Below are 21814 nucleotides of genomic sequence, written 5' to 3' on the forward strand. Positions count from 1 at the left end.
GTATGTGCTGCCGAAGCGAGCACTGAGTCTGTTTTCTTCATTCATAAAATGAGGATGCTAATAACACAGTTGTGACACTTGAGAGAGACGGATACTGTGCTAGGCATTTAAGTGCTCAATAAATGATAATGATAGGGATTATTATTACTGAAATAAGCGGCAAGGGGTCCTTTTACACTCTAGTGCCCTAGTAATGCTCAAAATCTTCCTTTAGTAGCCTGCAGTATTCCAGCTCCACCCTCAACAGGTCTCTGTGCTGGCCGTGCGGCCTACTGAGGGGCCATCCTTGTGCTGGGGTCACCCTGCCCTCATGCATTTGGAGTCTAAGGACCGTCTCTTTCTACTCTCTTCGCTTCCTCTCCTTGCAAACACACACAATGGCCCAGTGCACATTCACACAGCCTGCACTTCTGCGTGGGGAGGGACTCTTAAAATATTGTCTAGGATGTGTTCTTCCGTGGGAACTAAAGGTGAACCCGTCAGACTGCTGGACACTCTGGTTAATGCTGACCCTAATTTAATTTGAGTTGTAAAGATTTAAGAATGTTGGCCTCAGTTAAAATCTGCGCTAAATTTTCATTGTGGAAATGCTTGTTTTTGAAAACCATGTCATCACAGATACCATGAGTAATCTGAATTTAGATGAAAATGATTTCTGGAATTATGGCAAACTAGCAAGGGGTGTATTAGTCAGCTACTGGATGGTTTTTCCTGGAAAACTATATATTTCCTTCTTAAAAATGCAGGAAAAGATATGCCTAGATCGTTTGCTTAAAGTGGTTCTATTGCTCATGCAGTTACATGTGCACTTTACCAGCTTCCCCACGCTGCAACTGGCTCTTCTGGTGGGTAACTTCCTGGAAAGCTTAAAATAATTTAAAGCGTCTATATGAGCCTTATGAATAAATGAGGCCCTTACTAAAAACCCAGGTATTTAAAATGGGCTGATTCCCATTTTGACTTTTTTCTGAGAGCTTTCTCGGGTAGCCCTTTCTCAGGAAGAGCAGGAAAGAGTGGGGCTGTGTCTTGATGACAGAACCCTTTGAAATCCTCTGGGAGGAGACCGAGGAGAAGGGTGCCGCTCAAGGTCATGCATTTTAAAATGCTTTGTGTTTTAAGAAAGATCTTTTGTCATTTATACCATGAGAGCTCATTATGAGACAAACTACTTTAATCCAAAATATATCTTAATCTTCTAAAAAAAAGTGCTTTAAAAAGATAGTCCAAAAATTTTTAGGTTAATATATTCTATTGCTATGAGAAGACATTAACTCCTCGTTTTAAAGGCTTTCAATCCTACTTTTATGAAGAATCAGGTAGGAAACGAATTAGATGCAGACTCTTATTAGTAAAGTTTTGAGAAACATAGAACCTTCTGGGCTCCACCTCATTAAACCCAATTGTGAGCTCTTGTTGATGCTCTGTTATAAAAATACTGATTTGAATATGGTACCAGGGGTTCTCTCTTTGAAAAATGTTTTTGTGAGATAAACTTTAGCTCTCATAGTATTAGTTACACTTTTGAATATATTATGCTTGCTTCTGAAATGACAATGTACATTCATAAATATACTTTGGGTTTCCATCAAGTGTGGGTTTTTAAAAAAACTTTTTCTTCTTTTTTAATTTCATTTAATTTTATTTAAAAAAAAATAAACTTATTGGGCTTCCCTGGCGGCGCAGTGGTTGAGAGTCTGCCTGCCAATGCATGGGACGTGGGTTCGTGCCCCGGTCCGGGAAGATCCCACATACCGCGGAGCGGCTGGGCCCGTGAGACATGGCCGCTGAGCCTGCGCGTCCAGAGACTGTGCTCCGCAATGTGAGAGGCCACAACAGTGAGAGGCCCACGTACTGCAAAAAATAATAATAATAAATAAATTAATAAATGTATTTATCTTTGGCTGCATTGGGTCTTTGTTTCTGCGCGTGGGCTTTCTCTAGTTGCGGTGAGCGGGGGCTACTCTTCCTTGCGGTGCGTAGGCTTCTCATTGTGGTGGCTTCTCTTGTTGCAGAGCATGGACTCTAGGCGCGCAGGCTTCAGTAGTTGTGGCTCACCGGCTCTAGAGCACAGGCTCGGTAGTAGTGGCACATGGGCTTAGTTGCTCCGCGGCATGTGGGATCCTCCCGGACCAGGGATCGAACCTGTATCCCCTGCATTGGCAGGCGGATTCTTAACCACTGCGCCACCAGGGAAGCCCCCATCTAGTGTTTTTAAAAAGTCAAATTGTATTCAGAAGTTGCTTTAGTTTGACAGGTCAGGCAAAGTCAAATATAGAAAGTGAGCACCGGAATCTATTTGTGGAAACGTGTAGACCTTTCTCAGGCTGGCCCCAGCTGGCCTCTGCAGCCACATCCCTCCCAGCCCCAGCCTTGGGCTCTGAGGGCCATTCCTGAACAAGCCTCCCTTCTGCACTTTGTTTATGCTCTTCCCTCTGCTTTTAAGCATCTGCCTCTGGACAATGTATCCTTGCGGTGCCTCTGCCCGTGGCCCTCCCCATGCTCCTGGGACCATCGAGGGGCAGACACCCTGCCTCACTCTGGTCTGTGTCTCTTCTGACAGCCGCCGGGCCTGTTCCACGTGATGGATGCTTACAAACGTCAGCTGACTGAATTGACCTTTCTATCCTGCTCTTCCATCAGGGCAAAAGCCTCAAAAATCATCAGAGTTACAGGCCTTGTGGAGAATTTTTTAAAGCAGGGACTTTTCACTTCCCTGTCCGAGGAGCCAGCTAATAGCAAGTCTCCCCATGCGGCTACGGGTGTTGTTTTCTCCAGCGGACAGCGCCCTGCCCCCGCGTACCACGAGGGGGGTTACACAGAGGGTTCCAGTTACTGCAGTAAATGCGTGTCAGAGATCAGTCTAGAGGTGAATTACGCTCTTAGATACAAGGACCAAGTTTCATTATGGTTAAGGTTTTGCCTTTTTCTTTCTTTTGATAAAATTCTGGAGACTTCCCTGGTGGCGCAGTGGTGAAGATTCTGTGCTCCCAATGCAGGGGGCCCAGGTTAGATCCCTGGTCAGGGAACTAGATCCCACATGCTGCAACTAAGAGTTCGCGTGCCACAACTAAGGAGCCCGCCGGCCGCAACTAAGACCCTGCGCAACCAAATAAATAAACATTAAAAAATAAATACATAAAATTCCAAACAGTTTTTTAATAAATATAAGTTTGCCTCAGATTACCCAGGCTGTTCATTAAAATGGCAGATTCCTGGCCCTCACCTTTGGCCAATTCTGGGCTAGTGGGTCTGAAGTGGGACCTGGGGATCTGAGCTGCGGGAAGCGTCAGGCAATTCTGGTGGGAATGCCCACAGGACTGCACGTTGAGAAACACTGATACTGTGAGGAAAGGAAGAGGTGACATCATGTTAATGGAGGTTTTATACGCTCAAAATATTGACTAAGCCTATGGTACATAATTGGGCCCTGAGCTGGCTTTTAGGAGAGACCCAGAGGTGAATGAGGCAAGGTGTCTTCCCTTGGACAGCACGTGTGTTCCAGGAAGCTAGGTCAGGCCATTGGTCAGAGCATCCTGCACTCACAGGTCATCAGAGAAGGCTGTTGGGTACGTTCTGAACTCATTCCAAGAGCGTTCTGGGCTTAGGGACATACTTCTTAAGCTCAGGCTGAACAAGGAAAGAAATGTACTTTTTCAACAGCCAAAGAAGTTCTCCAGGGAATGCCAGAGTCTGCTTTATTCTGAGAAAAGACTTGGATTTGAACTACACTGAATGACTCACCATGTTTTTGCTGTCAGTGTCCATGAAATGTACTTGCAGTTAATCCTATGAAGGATCTTCACCTTGATTATCTGGCACCCTCAGTGGGGAACCCAGAAATAAGTACTCTCAGAGGCCAAAGTTTGCCTATGGCTCTCAAATCGCAACTTAGCTTTAGTCATTTTCATCACTGACATCCTACAAATTCACAAAGAGTGGACAGTTCCACATTTCATTGTGACAATTAGTGAGAAATTGCACTCTATTCAATCAATGAATAATTGCAATGCTGTATTATAATGGTTTCATATTTGTCTTTGATTTCTCAGTAGACTTGTCTTATGGAAAAAAAAAAAACACCTTAAACTTGTTATTCTCTAACACGTAGTACAGATACGAAGTGGACAGCCAAAGTATGCTTACAGATTGCTTAAGACTAACTAGAAGTTTAAAGTGTTTTGTTTTTTGTTTGTTTTTGTTTTTATTGCGGTACGCGGGCCTCTCACTGCTGTGGCCTCTCCCTTTGCGGAGCACAGGCTCCGGACGCGCAGGCTCAGCGGCCATGGCCCACGGGCCCAGCCGCTCCGCAGCATGTGGGATCTTCCCAGACCGGGGCACGACCCAGACCCAGCCCATGTCCCCTGCATCGGCAGGCAGACTCTCAACCACTGTGCCACCAGGGAAGCCCTTAAAGTGTTTTTGATGCTGAAATGAGAGAATGTTCGGAAGCTTCTACAGTGTGAAAAGCCCTGATGGACAGAGATGATCATGTTACTGAGAACAGATGAGAAATGTCTTAGGAGGATGTCATCTGGGCCTCTGACTTGTTGTTTATGTTTGCAGAAAAGCTTAAGGGAACACAGCCAAAGCCTTGTGCTACTACATGTTTTATGCTTTGCTTTTATGAAAAGAGGCAAATTGCTAAAAGCCACACCGAGAGCAAGAATTTTGTTCAACAAAGCAAATCTTAGGTATGTCTTCATGTAGCCTAGTGTATAGAACCATCTATGTCCATAGCATATTGTGAAAACAGATTGTATTGTTACTTCTGAATCCTTGAGAAAATGTTAAATCTGAAATCGTCAATTCACTACAGCGGGGAATAACGTAATATATGTTTTAAAACAGCATGAAGACTTGAAATGGAAAAACTTTGATGTTTTGAAGAAGATATCAATTATTTTAAAATCCTGTCATTTTGAGTAAAATGTATTATCTTCAACTACTTTATCCTTATTTATACATGTGATCATTTTTTTAAATCACTCCCTTCCTTTACCTGTTCTTGGGTAAATACAGAAATGAGCACAACTTATCACTTTCTGTAAATCATTTTATTTACACAAAAGATAAATATACCAAAGACTTACTAAGATCTTTTTTTTTTTTTGGCCATGCCATGCAGCTTGTGGGATCTTAGTTCCCCAACCAGGGATCAAACCTGGGCCCCGGCAGTGAAAGCAGCAGAGTCCTAACCACTGGACCGCCAGGGAAGTCCCAAGACCTTTTTTCTATAGTAGTTATTCAGCACATACTGTCAAGCCTCCTTTAGAAGCAACTCAGGGAACAGAATGATGCATACTTTGCCTTCATACTGGACATCTTGTGCGTCTACATTTGCAAGGTGTGGAATATATTTGATTAATGGTTCTCTGCAGGGTCACTTGAGAGAAGTATTAGTATAAAGTTGGCCTGTGTCCTGTTAGGTTATGTCCAGCCCAAGTTAAGGGAGGTTAGCAGGCAGACCTGGGGGAAAAATGAGCCCAACAACAGACACCAACAATTTCTCTCCATATCTGGGCTGAGAGTCCTATATCCTTAAGAAGATAATATTTATTATCTGACAGGAAGTGAGTTTTCAGCTGTTTGGACTCAGTGCTTGACACATTCTGGAAAGCTAGTCATCGCTTTTTGTTTTGACAAAGGAGCATAAGAAGAAAAAAAAAAGTACCCGGGATGCAGGTGAGGAACTGGTCCATTCATGCGCTCAGTTAAGTTATTTTTTCTTGACTGTCTGCCCCGGGGGGAAAGCGTGCGGCGCACAGATGTGAATCAGACATTCTTCTGCCCTGCGGTGACTCACACCTAATCAAATAGGGAAACGCACATAGAGATAAGTAAGAGCAGCGCTATTGACAGGAATCTTGGTCTCTGTTCAGAGGGCAGCAGAGGCTCAAGGAGGGAATGGCCGCCTGCAGAGATACGAAGGCCTTCCTGAGGGGGGCTACTGAGCTGAGCCTTGAAAGAGGAGTTTGTCACGGTGGGGAGGAGAGGCCAGTCCAGGCAGAGCCCAGCCTAAGCGAAGGCCTGGAGATGAATAACCTCACTGCTCGGGGAACTGCAGGCAGCTGGCAGAGCCTGGAGCACAGGGTGCTGGGGATGAGGGGCTGGGGGGCGGGGGGCGATGGGGGAAGGAAGGTGAGGACTGGGCAGTGCGGCGGCCGGTCGTCAAAGCTCTGTACACCTATGGGGGAGGGACAGGCCTGAGATGTCTGAGGGGTCCTGTCGGCAGAACTGGGTGACAAGCAGGCGTGGGGACAGTGTGACATTAGTCTGAGCTTGTGGCAGCTGCACCCGGGCTCCCAACCATGACCCCAGACTCTCCCTCCCCCACTGTGGGCTCAGCGTTTGGACCTGCAGGACAGGCTGGGGAAGTGGGATTGGGAAGAAACAAGGAAAAGATGGGCCCAGGATTGGAAAGAACTGACGGGCGAGGCGCGTTGAAATCCGAGGCCCAGGGCTGGGCGGGACGGAAGCCCAGGGGTCATCCGGAATCAGCCACAGACGGGACAGCGATTCTGTAATTGCAGCTTATTTGGCACCCAAGGCTCAGTGCCAGAACTTTCTGGTCAACTGTCTACATTTCCTCTTGGAAATGATAAGACATTTCAAGCACTTGAGTTTCCCTCCAAAATCAAGCAGATCCAGGCTCTAACCAGTGGAACTTGGTCTGCCCTTTCAGCTCTTTCATTTGATTTTCCTGGTCATCTGTTTTGAGGAGCAAACAGAATGGAGATGGACGTTTTCTTAGCAAGAAAAGGCTGGCGAAGGACAGGGAGGGGGTTAGTGGGTGAAAAGGGTGCGCGCGCACGAGAGAGCACCACCAACCGTGTCCTGTGAGCCCAACACGCTTAGACCTACGGCGTGACCCAGAAGTTTGTAAAAGGCAGATGAGCCTACTTTCCACCCTGTCCTGAAGGGCTTTTCTTCTGAAAATACCCAAGAGAGCCCGAAGAAGGGACAAGAAGCTAGGTCATGTCTTCTAGGGCTTTAGGCTCCAAATGTGGAGCTCCGAAATGAGTGAAGAAGAAAACCAGAGAGCAGACGACCAGGGTGAGGAGGACACTGTCGCGAGCGGTATATTAGCGTGAAGAGACCGTCTTCCACACGTGAGCCAGGGCGGCCCCTCCACCCAGACACAGGGGCAGCCTCACTCCTGGAAGCCCACAGGCTGCAAAATCCTTGCCTGTCTCCTATGCTGCCACCTGACAGCTCCTACCCCTCTCGAATGTTTGACCAGGGCATTACTCTGATCCATCGTGTCAGTGAAACTTTCTCCCAACCTGAAGGCTCAGCTTATTTCTCAGCCCTTCAGCCTCTGATTGGCTCTATCCAACCTCAAAGTAAACATTTAAGAGAGCTTCGCCCCTACGGCCATCAATCATAGATGCAGCGGACAATTAAACTGAGAGCGAGCAAACCTAAGACGAGCGGCTTCAGTGAGCCCTGTTTTACTTACACAACGTCCTGGAACACGAAAGAGGAAGAATGACCATTCCATGCAGTGCATGGGAAGAACTAAAAGGAAATTCCCATCATAGTACTTGGGAATAGTTTACAGCACACGTCCAGCCTCCTCACCCTCCTCCGCCTGTACATAGTTACCTATAAGTTAACCTTGGCAACAACTTGTGAAATTGGAATTATTATCCGAAACTTACAGATGAGAAAATTGAGACTTAGAGAAATTATACTGACCAAAGTTGTCCAGCTATAAGTGGTGACACAGGCATATGAACCATGGTCTGTTTCCAAAAGCCCACATGCTTTTTCCCTGGCCCATGGGAGCCTTCAACAGTGAATATATTATTAAAGCTTGTTGAGCCATGCAAGCAACTTTGGGAGCTGGTGAGAACTGCTCCAGACTCACCCTCCCCTTTGGGGTGCAGCCTGCCACCTGAAGGCAGGAAAGAATAAGCCTGCCACCTGAAGGCCGGACTGCAGGCAGAAGGATGTCAGGAACCAGCCCCGCTGTGTTCAAGGCCCCATGGACAGCAAGTCCTACAGGATGTCAGGGAAGGACCACGCCCCCGCCCTCTGCCAGCGCCCGGCCAGGCTTGGTGTGGGGAGACGGTTCCTCCCACGGCCTGCAGAGGGAAAGACTCTATGAACACCAAACACAAAGACAGCAGGTCTTCATCTTGGTAGAAATAAAAGAGGAGAGAGAGGCATCTTCTATAATCCACACCCTCCGACCCCACCAAAAAAACTAAATTATATATTTTGCACTGGAGGTCCACTGGGGTATGACTTGCAAAGATAACTTCTATTTGCCTGTTTTTGAATAAAGGAAAGTCAGGCTCAGAGGTTCTGATGGCATATAAATTAAAGATATGAGGTATGTCATTGAAATTCTAAAGATGTGTTGACCCTACCCCAGGATCAAAAGAGTTCTGTTGTAGCGCTGGTGCTGACTTATTAATAAAGACCATGCTTTTATTTGATTATTTATCTAATCAGCATTCACTTTCAGTTTAAGCTCATTAAGTCGCTGGTAATAGAGTGGTGCTGAGAGTGTACTTGGTGGTAGAATTACATCCAAGTGAGACAGAGAGTGTGTTCAGGGGCGGGCGGTCAGAAACAAAGGCAGAGCCTGCAAGCCCGTGTCACCCGAGTGGAGCCTGTGAACTGTCTGACAACCAAACAGAAAGGGTACCTATGTAAAAGTTTAATTTTGTAGCGTAAAGGCTGAACATTATAATTAAATACACTTAGTAAAAGGGAAACGAAAATGACAAGCACTCTAATTATTTCAGCAACCGAGAGAATGATACCCATGCTTTATATGCTTTATGTTGGGGAAGCTTTCTTAGCGGGCTTTTATGTGAACTTCTGATTACGCCCAGGTTGCTGGCTGCTGGGTGTGCCCAGACTGGCTCTGAGTGACTTGCATTTCATCTGTTTGCCCCCACTACTGGTCTTCTAAAGTGCCCGTAATATAAACCAGCCGAAAAATATCTCGTACGGAGCAGGTAGCCAAATCATCTTGTTCTTACCTGATGGGTGGTTGCCATGGTCAATTGCTACAAATAAATCCTCTTCTTTAGGCCCATCCTGCTCCACAGATAGGAAATTCCACTTTTTGTTGGACTAAGAAGCCTCCAGCCGCCCCAGTGCCACACTGGAAGAGGGCCTGTGAACAACAGAGTGTGCAGTTAACTGAGGCCGGCGTGTCCCCTCCTTGGAAACGCTGCTGCTCAGACTTGGCACGGTAACGGGCTAAATTATTTATCCAGGCGGAAAAGAGGGAAAGCAGTTAAGAGCTTCCTGAGTTTATAGCCTTGATCCCTGGGTTCATACTGAGACAGGAAACAGGCCAGGCTACACAGGCAAAGAACAAAAAGGTTCCCTCTGAAGTCCTCTTATGTCTGCGTGAGTCCCAGCCAGGGTGAAAATAAGCTGTTCCCATCAATCTTCTCGGATTCACTGAGTACCATGTGTCAGGCACTGTGAGATATAAGACAGGTGAAAAGTGGTCTTTGCCCTCAGTGAGCCTGTAACACATCCACTAGGCCAGAAGAAGCTGAGAGAAAGTTAACTTTCTGGTTCATTCACTCCAGACCCGCACATGTCAGGCACTGTGCTAGGTCCCGGGGTGCAGCACTGAAGGAAGATAGGAAACCATGTGATCATGGACGGAAGGACCATCCGACCAGCATGATGATGGGAAAAGGAGTTAAATAACACAAAAGAGGAAATGCCACGAGGTGTCATGTGATTAATCTCTGAGTGACACATTGGGTAAAGGCCATGTGATGAGAGCAGTCTCGGTTCTGGTCTTGGTGTTGCTATAAACAACAGAGCCAAGCCCTCACCCACACCCCACTGCACTGACCCGTCCAGGACCCTCCACGGGTAGCCTGAGGCCAGCACTCTCCCAACTTTGATTGGTCGTGTAGACCAGGTCACCAGATTGGGTCTGCATGGAATGACGTCACCGAAGAGAGGACTGTCTCTCCTTCCAGGGGATTCACCTCCACCCCAGGACCCACGCTTCAGATCAGGAAATATAGCCCTGACATTTAAGACCTTTCATTGTGGTACAAAAAAGGTCACCTACAAACTTGTGCTTCTTATTACAGTGGAATGGAAATTCTTATGCCATTACTTTCCCATGGAGCGTTGTACTTAAAGTCACAATTATGTAAATGATATTTCTGCTACTTGTTACAGTCTCTGGACTTCTGAGTGTAAGGTGTATCTCTTTTAAGGCACTTGTCATGATGTCGCTATCTGTTTATTTAATGTGGCCCTTTGCACCACATTAATTTCTTTTCTTTTTAAAGGTTTTTTTTGATGTGGACCATTTTTAAAGTCTTTATTGAATTTGTGACAATATTGATTCTGTTTTATGCCTTGATTTTTTGGCCGCGAGGCATGTGGGATCCTAGCTCCCCGACCAAGGATCGAACCCTCACCCCCTGCACTGGAAGGCGAAGTCCCAATCACTGGACCGCCAGGGAAGTCCCCACCCCATTAATTTCTTAACAGCAAGAAACATACCTCACTCATCTTTCTCAGCTCCTCATCACGAGCATGCTGCCTTGCGTGTAACAGGTAATCAGGGAATATCTACTGAATGAACTTTGTCGCTTAAAAATGGAAGACGCATCACGCATCTGTGTTTGGGGCTTCCCTCTGACCCCCAAACCTGAAATTTACCAAAGATTGGCCCTGCTGTAATGGGGAAAAATTCCTGCCACTTAAGAAAAGAGGGAGAAGGACTTCCCTGGTGGTCCAGTGGTTAGACTCTGCGCTTCCGCTGCAGGGGGCCCGGGTTCGACCCCTGGTCGGGGAACTAAGATCCCGCATGCCGTGCGGAGCGGGCAAAAATTAAAAATAAAATAAAATAAACAAGAAGAGAAGGAGAGACAGGCTGGCACTGATGGGGATGAAAAGGATGTTTGCCTCTCTAGCCAGGTCTGTGGAATCATAACGAACAGGAAGGCAGATGTCAGAACCGTGTCACCCTCACATTCAAGCCGGAAATTCTTCCTCTAAAGGGAGGGTTATTGTGTGAGCCAGTGTTGGATGTTGTAGGTTATAAAGCCTGTGGTGGAATCAGCCTCATGGGTGAGCACAAACAGATAGAACACTATGGATAAAACGAGATTAGCCTTGGCTATGGAGTCCACAGTAGACATTACCATTGCTTACAAATTATCTCAGAAGAAGCACCAGGCAACAGAAGCACACCAAGATCCATGAGCCTGAGATACAGACCCGGCAGAAAGGGGGCACTGCCCACGGGGACATCTCAGCTCTGGTCACCTCCTTTCTGTGTCACCCTCTGCAGGTGGAATCGGCTGCATAGGTCGAGACAAGGGTCAGGTTCGGAAGTGCCTTGACGCGGTGGAGATCTACAACCCAGACGGGGACTTCTGGAGGGAGGGCCCACCCATGCCCAGCCCCCTGCTCTCACTTCGCACCAATTCTACCAACGCAGGAGCCGTGGACGGGAAGCTGTACGTCTGCGGGGGCTTCCACGGAGCAGGTACTGGTCAAGTTTTTTATGTCGATCTTGACCTCCCTTAACTGACCCAACGAACAATCCTAAGAGCAGGGTGGACACTGGCAAAAGCAGTGACCTTGGGCAACTCACCAACCTCTGAGTTTGCACGTCTACAAAGTGGGGCTACGCCCTCCACGGGCTGTCATAAGAATTAAGTGAGATCTGGTCTGTAATGTGTCTGGCACACAGCAGACACACAGTAAACGTGAGCTGAACATGACAAGAGGAGAAATGGGGGAGGGAAGGCTAATGACAGATTGCAGGACTAAAGGAGAGATTTAAAAATATGAAGAGAGGGGCTTCCCTGGTGGGGCAGTGATAAGACTCTGTGCTCCCAATGCAGGGGGCCCGGGTTCAATCCCTGGTCGAGGAACTAGATTCCACATGCTTGCTGCAACTGAGAGTTTGCATGCCGCAACTAAGGAGCCCACATGCTGCAACTAAGAAGCCCGCCTGCCACATCTAAGACCTGGGGTAACCAAAATAAATAAGTAAATAAGTATTTTTTAAAAAATAAATAAAAATATGAAGAACACATGGAAATAGGGGAATGACCAGAAACACGGGGGGTTAGCTCTGCATTTATTGATCTTTACTGAAATCCTGCCCTCGGAAAACTCTTACTCCCCACTACTGACACGAGAAATAAATTGCTTGAAAGCCTTTCTAAGATAATACCTAATCTACGTGTTTATTACCGAACTCAGCTTCCACATATCTAATTGCTACCATCATTGCAATCTACAGTACGGATTTATAATTTTTTAAAGTAACAGGGAGATTTTTATTTTTTAAAATATTTGTTTATTTATTTGTTTATTTTGGTTGGCTGTGCCAGGTCTTAGTTGTGGCACACCGGATCTTTTAGTCAAGGCATGCGGGCTGTTGGTGGTGGCATGCAGAATCTAATTCCCCAACCAGGGATTGAACCGGGGCTCCCTGCCCTGGGAGCACAGAGTCTTACCCACTGGACCACCAGGGAAGTCCAGGGAGATTTTTAAATATGCACAAATTTAATAAGTAACTGTCTCCAAAGTTTGATTAGGTGCATCAGTAAATAAGGCAGGGCTTCCCTGGTGGCGCAGTGGTTGAGAGTCCGCCTGCCGATGCAGGGGACACGGGTTCGTGCCCCGGTCTGGGAAGATCCCACATGCCGCAGAGCGGCTAGGCCCGTGAGCCATGGCCACTGAGCCTGTGCTCCGGAGCCTGTGCTCCGCAAGGGGAGAGGCCACAACAGTGAGAGGCCCGCCTACCGCAAAAAAAAAAAAAAAAAAAAAAAAAAAAAAAAGGCAGAATGCAGTTACAGTAAAAATGACTAACAGTTTAATTCTAACCTTCCTAATAGAAGTACTAGGCCAGGACATATCCAGGAAAAACATGCCCCAGGAGTACGTACAATTTTGGAAGCATGCCCAATTAAAATAGAGCTGCCCCTGCAGCAAAACCAAGACTGCTATACACCTCCCTTTTTTTTTTTTTTTTTTTTTGCGGTACGGGGGCCTCTCACTGTTGTGGCCTCTCCCGTTGCGGAGCACAGGCTCCGGACGCGCAGGCTCAGCAGCCATGGCTCACGGGCCCAGCCGCTCCGCGGCATGTGGTATCTTCCCAGACTGGGACACGAACCCGTGTCCCCTGCATTGGCAGGCGGACTCTCAACCACTGCGCCACCAGGAAAGCCCACCTCCCTTCATTTTTAAAGCACGTAATTATATGTAAGTTAAAGAATAAAGTTTTCATTAGGAATTAAAAGAGACTTAGGCGGTAGATGAACCCAATACAATGAGTGGACCTTACTTGGCTCCTGATTCAAACAAATCTTCTGGAGAAAGATATTTTTCAGGTAATCTGGGAAATTTGAGTGTGGACTGGAGTATTAGATGATATTAAGGAATGGTTAATTTTGTTAGGTCACAATAATAATGGCATTGTAGTTTTATATGAAAGAGGAAGAAAAAGGAAAAACGTTATGAACGATGAGAGACTGTGTAGAAGTTTTTATGGATGAAAATGATATGCTGTCCGGAACTTGTGTTAATCTACTCCAGCAAATATTTTTTAAAAAGTGAAAGGGGGGCTTCCCCGGTGGCGCAGTGGTTGAGAGTCCGCCTGCCGATGCAGGGGACACGGGTTCGTGCCCCGGTCCGGGAGGATCCCACATGCTGCACGGAGCGGCTGGGCCCGTGAACCATGGCCGCTGGGCCTGCGCGTCCGGAGCCTGTGCTCCGCAACGAGGGAGGCCACAGCAGTGAGAGGCCCGCGCACCGCAAAAAAAAAAGTGAAAGGGGATGGGGGGCAAGAATAGATTTTACAACGTTGGTAAAATGTTGATCATTTGTGAAAGCTGGATAATGGCTACAGGGGCTTTATTTACTAGATTTTTTTTTTTCTTTCCGTGCCACTCGGCTTGTGGGATCTTAGTTCCCTGACCAGGGATCGAACCCCGGGCCCTTGGCAGTGAAAGCGTGGAGCCCTAACCACTGGACTGACAGGGAATTCCCTATTTACTGGTTTTTGTATTCTTGAAAGTCCCCATGATAAGAAGCTTCAATTTTTCTTTCTCTATTTGTTCTTCAGAGAACTTTACAAAACTTTTTTTAACGGTTCTAGTATCTTTTATATTACACATCACATGCTTGTGTAAAGGTAGTAACCTGTCACAGTAGCAAGAAACCTGGCAGGGCAAGGAGATCTTGTAAAGACCCTTGTTGGAGCCCCGTGAGTGAGGAGGCCTTGGAGGAGACAGGAGAGCGCCCGGGTGCTGGACCACTCTCCCCACCACCCCACCACCCCACCAGGGCCCTGCTCTCCATGCCCTGGCTGCGGGCTTTCTCTTGACCAGAAGAGAAGGGCAGAGAATACAGAGGGCGGCCTCAGGGCCTCCAGTGCAGTGGGGGGTAATTAGTGTCTAAGGATCTAGAAGATACTCTCTTTTGCCTTGTTTCCTTGTCTTATCTTCCTTTGTATAATATTGAGTTAGAGAATTGATATCCCCAGTTTTTCAAGAATGTCTGAACCCACGCTCTGAGCCAATGTCTTTTCTTGGAACTGTAATGGACTCATAATGCTTCCAGCCAGAGAGAAAGGGATTTATTTACTATGCGAGCTCTCAAACTCCCTTTTAATTATTTGGTTTTAAGATGGAAGATTGTCCGGGATTAGCTGAGTGAGTTGTCAATGGGGTTTTATGGAAAACAGAACAATTGTATAATAGCGTGCCCGTTACAAACTAGAGATCTCAGCGTCAGACCTAAAAACAGGCACTGAATTTTCTCTCCTTGTGTAACACAAACCTACTCATCCCATTTATTTACTCAAAAAACCACAGTCAAGAAAGTACTCTTTTAATCTGTTTAGTTAATTCCATAAAAATGTATTGAAACAAACTGTTTAGAGGCACTTGGGCTACAATTTTGAGATGCTCAACAGTTGATGGGAAATATAGACACCAAAACACGTAATAAACATAGTAACTGCATATTGGTTAAAACAGTAGGTTGAACACCTCAATTTTCTCCCACGTCCCACGAAAATGACAGTAAATGGAATGAACACAGTCAGACAAAGAGAAGAGGAGAGAGGGCAACAGCAACACAGTTTTGGAAGCAGGAAAGCAGACGGATGAATAACTGCCCAGACATGAGACAGTTCAGGGCTAACCTGGCAACAGGAAAAGGAAGCACAAACCACAGAACCCCAGGCAGTCCTGGGGGTGGACAAGTCTGGAAGAGGGAATGAAGGTGACGCTGAAAACACGAGGACAGCGGCAAGACGGGAAGACCCCAATCTCCTGCCCTTCCCTCGACACTGAGATAAAGCCCCTCCTGCACCCCAACAAAGACCGAAGCTAAGGATGGGGGTGGGGCAGGCAATCAGTACTAACAACAGGGAGCTGAAGAGAACAGCTACATCCTGAATCTTGAGATCATCAGCTTTCTTCCTTTTCTGGCTCCCAGACGTGGGCAGCCATAACCTCCAGACAGGAGACTGGAAGATTCTTCTTTGGGAACCTGACCAGCCCCAAAATAAGGCAAAGCCAAATCACCCCATAGAGGACCTCACAGAAAAGGCTTCCGTGGTATCCCTCTCTTAAAGATGAGCGAACAGCTGGGGATCATCAGACCTCTGAGGAAAGCATGTACAGAAAAGGCAGAAATCAAAACATAAAAGAAGAAAAGCACCTGGAGGAAACAGGCTGTGTCAGGAGGAGAAGCATCCTCGGAGAAATGAAAGAAAACGTGTGTCAGCGCAACAGGAAAAGGATACTTAAAAGAGTTCTTGGAGGTTAAAAATATGATAGCAGAAATTATATATACAATAGAAAACTTGGAGTGTAGAGTGGAAGAAAATTCTCAGGAACTAGAGCAAAAAGCAATCAGATAGAAATGAGAGAAAGAGAAAGTAAATCCATGAGGTCCAATGGTTGAATAGGAGTTTCAGTAAAAAAAAAAAAAAAAAAAGAATAGAGAAAATGGAGGGACAAAACATCCATGAAATAAATTAGGAAAATTTCCCAGAACTAAAGTTACCAGTTGAAACACCTCATCCCCAGCAGAGTGGAAGAAAGCGGACACGGAGTAAAGCACATCCCTGCAACGTCACAGAACGCTGGGGACAAATGAGGATCCTGAAAGCTGCCAGAGAGAAAGGACTCATCTCGTAGAAAGTGTCAGGAATCAGAACAGCACCACACTTAGGAAACGTGACACTGGAAGCTAGAAGAAACTTAAGCTAATGCTTCAGAAGCCCTGGAGGAAAGTTACCTTCCACCTACACTTCCGTGCCTGCTGAACCTCTAAGTGTGGGAGCACGGTCTCAGACATGCAATGTTCCCGAAATTTATCTCCTGTGCTCCCTTCTGTTAGGCTTTGCTTCCCGAAAACGAACACCTAAGCCAAGTACTAGTGGACAGGGGGCCAGGAGACAGGATTAAACACAGTGGAGGGAAGGACATTGAGGGGAGATCCAGGGATGACAGCTTGTACACTGGCCTGAACGGCCAGTTCAGAAGGCAGCTGGTCAAAGGCTCTGGGGGAGGGGACTTGCAGAAGAGAAAACTGACCAAATCTTCATGTTCTGCAAGATTTAGACACTTGGAGAAGAGCGATGAAAACTAACAAAAAATAAAACAATTGACTTGAGAGGAAACAAGCAGTTGTGCAGGAAAGGAGAGTGTGTCACCCGGTCATGTGTGAATAGCATTGATAACAATCACGTCTAGTCATGTCAGTGGTAAACACGGAGCCTCAACCGTTCGGGGGAGTGGGGCAGATACGGTGGGGATGTGGTAGAAAGCTGAAACCACATTTTCTACAGTGGAAGTCAGGTGTGCATGGCTTCATCTGAGAAATCAAGAAGTTGCAATAGGGACTTCCCTCATGGTCCAGGGGATGCGGGTTCTATCCCTGGTCGGGGAACTAAGATCCTACGGGCCATGGGGCAACTAAGCCCGTGTGCCACAACTACTGAGCTCAAGCGCCTCAACTACAGAGAAGCCCACGTGCCTCAGTGAAGATCCCGTGTGCCACAACTAAGACCCGACACAGCCAAAAAAAAAAATAATAAAAATAAAGAAAATAATAAAATAATAAAAATAATAAAGAAAATAATTTTAAAAAAAAGAAGTTGCAGTAGTATAAAATATGTTATTTACAGATGGCAGTGTTCAGTGCCAGAAGAACCAGCCAGGTTGAAAGGCAGAAAATGGGGAGGTGGGTAGGAGATTTTTAAGGCCTGAACCTTGTTAAGCTATTTGGCTCTTTAAATCGTGCGCGTGTATAACTGATGAAACAAAAGCAAATTTGAGATACATAAATAGAGTACATGTAAGGGAGGAACAATGAGGGGAGTATTAAGGAAAATATCAGCAGGTGAGCCTGCAGGGAGGTAATCCTCTGTGGGTCTCATGCATCTCGGAGCACCTGGGAGCAGAGACACTGACTGCCTTTGTTCCGGAAGACCCTTTCAAGCGTGTTTGTACAGCAGACAACCTTAGAAAAGAGAGACGGTGTCTCCCTCCACGGCAAGGGCCATTATAAAAGCTTCCGGTTCCTAAGCTTAGGGCTCCCCTCCTACAAGGCAGCCCACTGATTGTACAGGTGTTGCCTGACACTCTCCATGCTGCCCCGTGGGATTTGCGGCTCAAATAACTGTACTTTTAAAATGCAGACACACTGGCTGCTGCTGTTGCTACGAGCGACCCCGTCCTTCCTCTATGACCAGGAGTTTCGTGCTGTAAAGTCTAAGACTCTTCACAGTTCTTGACAGAACTGTTGAGTTCTTTGACTCAGCAGAGGAAAGACAGAATCAAAAACTCTGTTCTCCACCCCCAGCACAGAGTGAGGAAGCCAACATTATGTTTCCAAAAGATCAGAGCTCATAACACCAACTCTTCACACACTTACAGATTTCACAGAAGAGGAGGGAACATTTCCCAACTCTTTCTATGAAGCCGGAATTTCCCTGATACCAAAACTGGACAAAGACATGCCAGAAAACCACAGGCCAATATCCCTTATGAATACAGTTGCAAAAATGCTCAGTAAAATACTAGCAAGCTGAATGTAGCAACATACAAAAAGAATTATGCATTCTAACCAAGCAGGCTTTATGCCAGGAATGAAAAGTTGGTTCACCATACAAAAACTAATCAGTGTAATACACCGTATTAGGCAGACCTGCTCTAAAAAAAGAAAGTTACAGAAAATTCTTCAAATGAAAGGCAACTGGTATCACTGAGAAACCTGGAACCTCACGAATCCAGGAAGACAAAGAGAAATAGTGAACACCCGGGTAAATAAAAAAACACCCTGGACCAGGGCTCGAACCCATGTCCCCTGCATTGGCAGGCGGATTCTTAACCACTGCACCATCAGGGAAGTCCCAATACAGTGGTCTTTATCAAATCATTTCACCTCACAGACCTTCCACTTGCTTAATCTCATTTTTTAAAGTATTTTTCTTAAGAAAAAGAAAATAAAAAACTAATTTTCTTGAAAGCACCATTTCCTATTTGAACTCCTGTGTATCTCGAAGGGTAAAACACATTCTATGTTTCTTATAAATAAGCCCAGGGAATTCCCTGGTGGTCTAGTAGTTAAGACCCCACGTTCCCAGTGCAGGGGGAAGGGGTTCGATCCCCGTTCAGGGAACTAAGATCACGCGCAATGCACGGCACGGCCAAAGAAAAAAAAAAAGGCCCAGAATACTCAGAAGTTTGTTTATAGTCATTACTTGGGATGCCAATTACCCCTTGATCAAAAGTGGTTTTGTACATCCATTCCTTCAATCGGTGGAAAATATAAAATCTCTGATTAACTAACTGAATTTCCAGACAGCAGAAGGCTGTTTCTGTGCCACGTGATTTTACAGTATGCTGATGTACCGCAGGGGGCTGCAAAGGACTCCCCACCATCCCAACCTCGTTCGCAGAGGCAACTGCACGTCCTCAGACAGTCGTGTGGCTTTGGTTCTGGTTTTGCCCAAACCGGGTCCCTCCTCTAAGAGGTGCTCACTGCGGTCGCGCCTTGGTTACACTCATCACCCTCTCCTTCCTGCTTGAGTCGGAGGCAGCTATATCACCCTTTTTGCTGACCGCTGGCTCACCTCACTAGAGAGGGTAGGTAACACCCCCGCCTGAGGACAAGCGCACCAGCTGGACAAGCCAGGTCAGCCTGCGCTCAGTAACCCGTTTTATGATTTATGATTGACTCACATACCTATTCATTCAAAATGCAGTGGAACTTGACATGGCTTATAGAGAGGCACACGACACAATAAGAGCAATTAAAATAAATCAGGGGGCTTCCCTGGTGGCGCAGTGGTTAAGAATCTGCCTGCTAATGCAGGGGACACAGGTTCGAGCCCTGGTCCCGGAAGATCCCACATGTCATGGAGCAACTGAGCCTGTGCGCCACAACTACTGAGCCTGTGCTCTAGAGCCCACGAGCCACAACTACTGAGCCCATGTGCCGCAACTACTGAGCCCACGTGCCGCAACTACTGAAGCCTGCGAGCCTAGAGCCCGTGCTCCGCAACAAGAGAAGCCACAACAATGAGAAGCCTGCACACTGCAACGAAGAATAGCCCCGCTCGCTGCAACTAGAGAAAGCCGGTATACAGCAACGAAGACCCAACTCAGCCAAAAAAAAAAAAAAAAAAAAAAAATCAGGAAATGGAATGAAGGTAAAATAAAGACATATACACACCACTATATATAAAATAGATAAACAACAAGGACCTACTGTACAGCACAGGGAACTCTTCTCACTACTCTATAATGACCTATATGGGAAAAGAATCTAAAAAAGAGGGCATGTATGTGTGTGTATAACTGATTCAGTTTGCTGTGCACCTGAAACTAACACAATATTGTAAATCAACTATACTCCAATATAAAATTTTTTAAAAAATTTAAGAGAAAAAAAAAAGCAAGCCAGATGGGGGTAAAGTCGCCAGCACTCTCATGCACTGGCTGTATAAGGACCACCAGTTCATCTCTGGTCCCTCTAGAGGCCAGAGTTGAAAGGACCACACGCCCAGCTACAGATTTGCAGTGTCCTCAGAGGGGAATAAACCACTGCTAGAGGGGCACAGCTTTTAAACGTGGAGAATTTCTCCCCGTAGCCTCATATAAGGCAGTGGGAAATGTCCTCAATAATATTCCTGTAATAAATCAAATGCAAGTCAGCATTTCACCAAAGAGCACGTCAGGAAAAAAAAACTCTATAAGGGACTAAAAAATATCCCACGCTTTCAGTTTTCTGACAGTCTCACTGAATTGAACGATGAGATCTAGACTAAGGTGGTGCTTCTCAAGTTTGTCCACTGGAGTATATCCAACAACAGGGAGCAGCCCTATGGCACGTGGGGCTACAGCTGAGGCGTCTGCCACACCCACAGCATGTCTTTGGCATTCTCATCTTCAAACGCTCACGCGAATTCTTTATTTGCTTCGTATAAAATAACGTTTTCAACTGCTGACCCCTGGAGGCGGCCGGCCTCCGGGAGAGTTCCTGACTCCTCGAGTTAGTAAGATGCTGTTGCATTAAGTGTCTGTTTTTGGAGAATTAACTGAACTGAAACGAGCTGACACTGAATTCAGCCACCGGTTTCTTCTTCCTTGTGAGAGGATAACGTTTCAGGAGCCCAGGCTCACACACACGGGTAGGTACACAGCTCGCTCTCTGAGCTCCGTTAGGGTGGGAGCTTAGGAGAGCACCGGGACAGCCCACCGCGTGTGTGCTCTGTCAGGCGGTCCTGGCGGGAGCCCGGATCCCCGGGGTGCCTTCTTCCTGAGTCCCCGGCCACACCCAAGTCTGGGACGACTCAGTACACTCTCCCCTTCCCAGTCAAGAAAGCTCACTCATTATCTTCTTTACTTCTTTGACACTAATGCGGTAATTTTCATTCCATGTGAATTAGAGATTTCTAGGAAAGATGGTAATACGCATACACCGTTTAAAAAAATACGTCTCCCCAATAAACACCGAAATGAGCAAAAGGAAGCAAAATTAATGAAGAAAACTCTGTCTACTCTAAAATTTTACAAGCCCCAGTCAGCATTAATTTGAATAAAGACATTGCAAGCCTTCATCCAGCTAAACCAAACCAAAACGAAACAGAAACCCAGGTGTGGGAGTGGTAAAACACATGTTCCAAGACACCGGCAGTAAAGGACCCAGAGAAGGCTCCTCCACCTCAACAGGAGGACGGGCAGGAAGAGGAAACGGTCGTCCTGGACGTCTGCCCCTCGATGGGCGGCCCCTGGGTCAGACCCGTCAGCCTCTCGCCGCCAGGGCTCTACGGGGAATGGTGGTTTCCAGTACTGACGCCTGCCAGCAGCCGCAGCGAGAAGGCCAGTAGCAGCCCCCAGCCTGACTGGGCCACCCACACCCCTCTCAGCTGCCCTCAAGCTGCCGAGCTACCTTCCATCCAGTAAATCCCCACTTTGCTAAAGCCAGACAAAATTCGTGTCTGCTGGTGCCGCCAGGAACTCTAACGGACTCAACAAGCAGATTCCTTTTGCACTTAACAACACAACTCAGAGACATATAAAACAGAAACTACACAAACCACAAGATAAATGGATAACTCCTCAAGAACTGAATGGACTTTGAGACACCTGTCTCAGAAAGTCACAGACTCAAAAGATTTTTTTTTACAAAACTAAAGGAAAAAAGGATTTTGAGCTTCGTGTCTATGTAAGTTTTTAATTTAAGCTAATTACAATTAAATAAAAGTTAAAAATCAGCTCCTCAGTCTCACACTTCAAATGTGTCTAGTGGTTTCTGTATTGGACACTGC

The 21814-nt window shown here is 46.4% G+C and overlaps 1 protein-coding gene across 1 annotated transcript in view; it reads left to right on the forward strand.

Moving 5' to 3' along the window:
* KBTBD12 (kelch repeat and BTB domain containing 12) overlaps positions 1-21814 on the forward strand; it is a gene marked incomplete at both ends in the record, with an annotated part of 39269 nt that overhangs the window by 13580 nt on the left and 3875 nt on the right. Inside the window, one exon of the mRNA XM_079714074.1 lies at positions 11297-11494. Coding sequence (XP_079570200.1) covers positions 11297-11494 — 198 coding nt within the window. The remainder of the gene's footprint in view (positions 1-11296; positions 11495-21814) is intronic.

The sequence above is a fragment of the Hyperoodon ampullatus genome (assembly GCF_949752795.1).
Source record: "Hyperoodon ampullatus genome assembly, chromosome: 10".
Taxonomy (NCBI): domain Eukaryota; kingdom Metazoa; phylum Chordata; class Mammalia; order Artiodactyla; family Ziphiidae; genus Hyperoodon; species Hyperoodon ampullatus.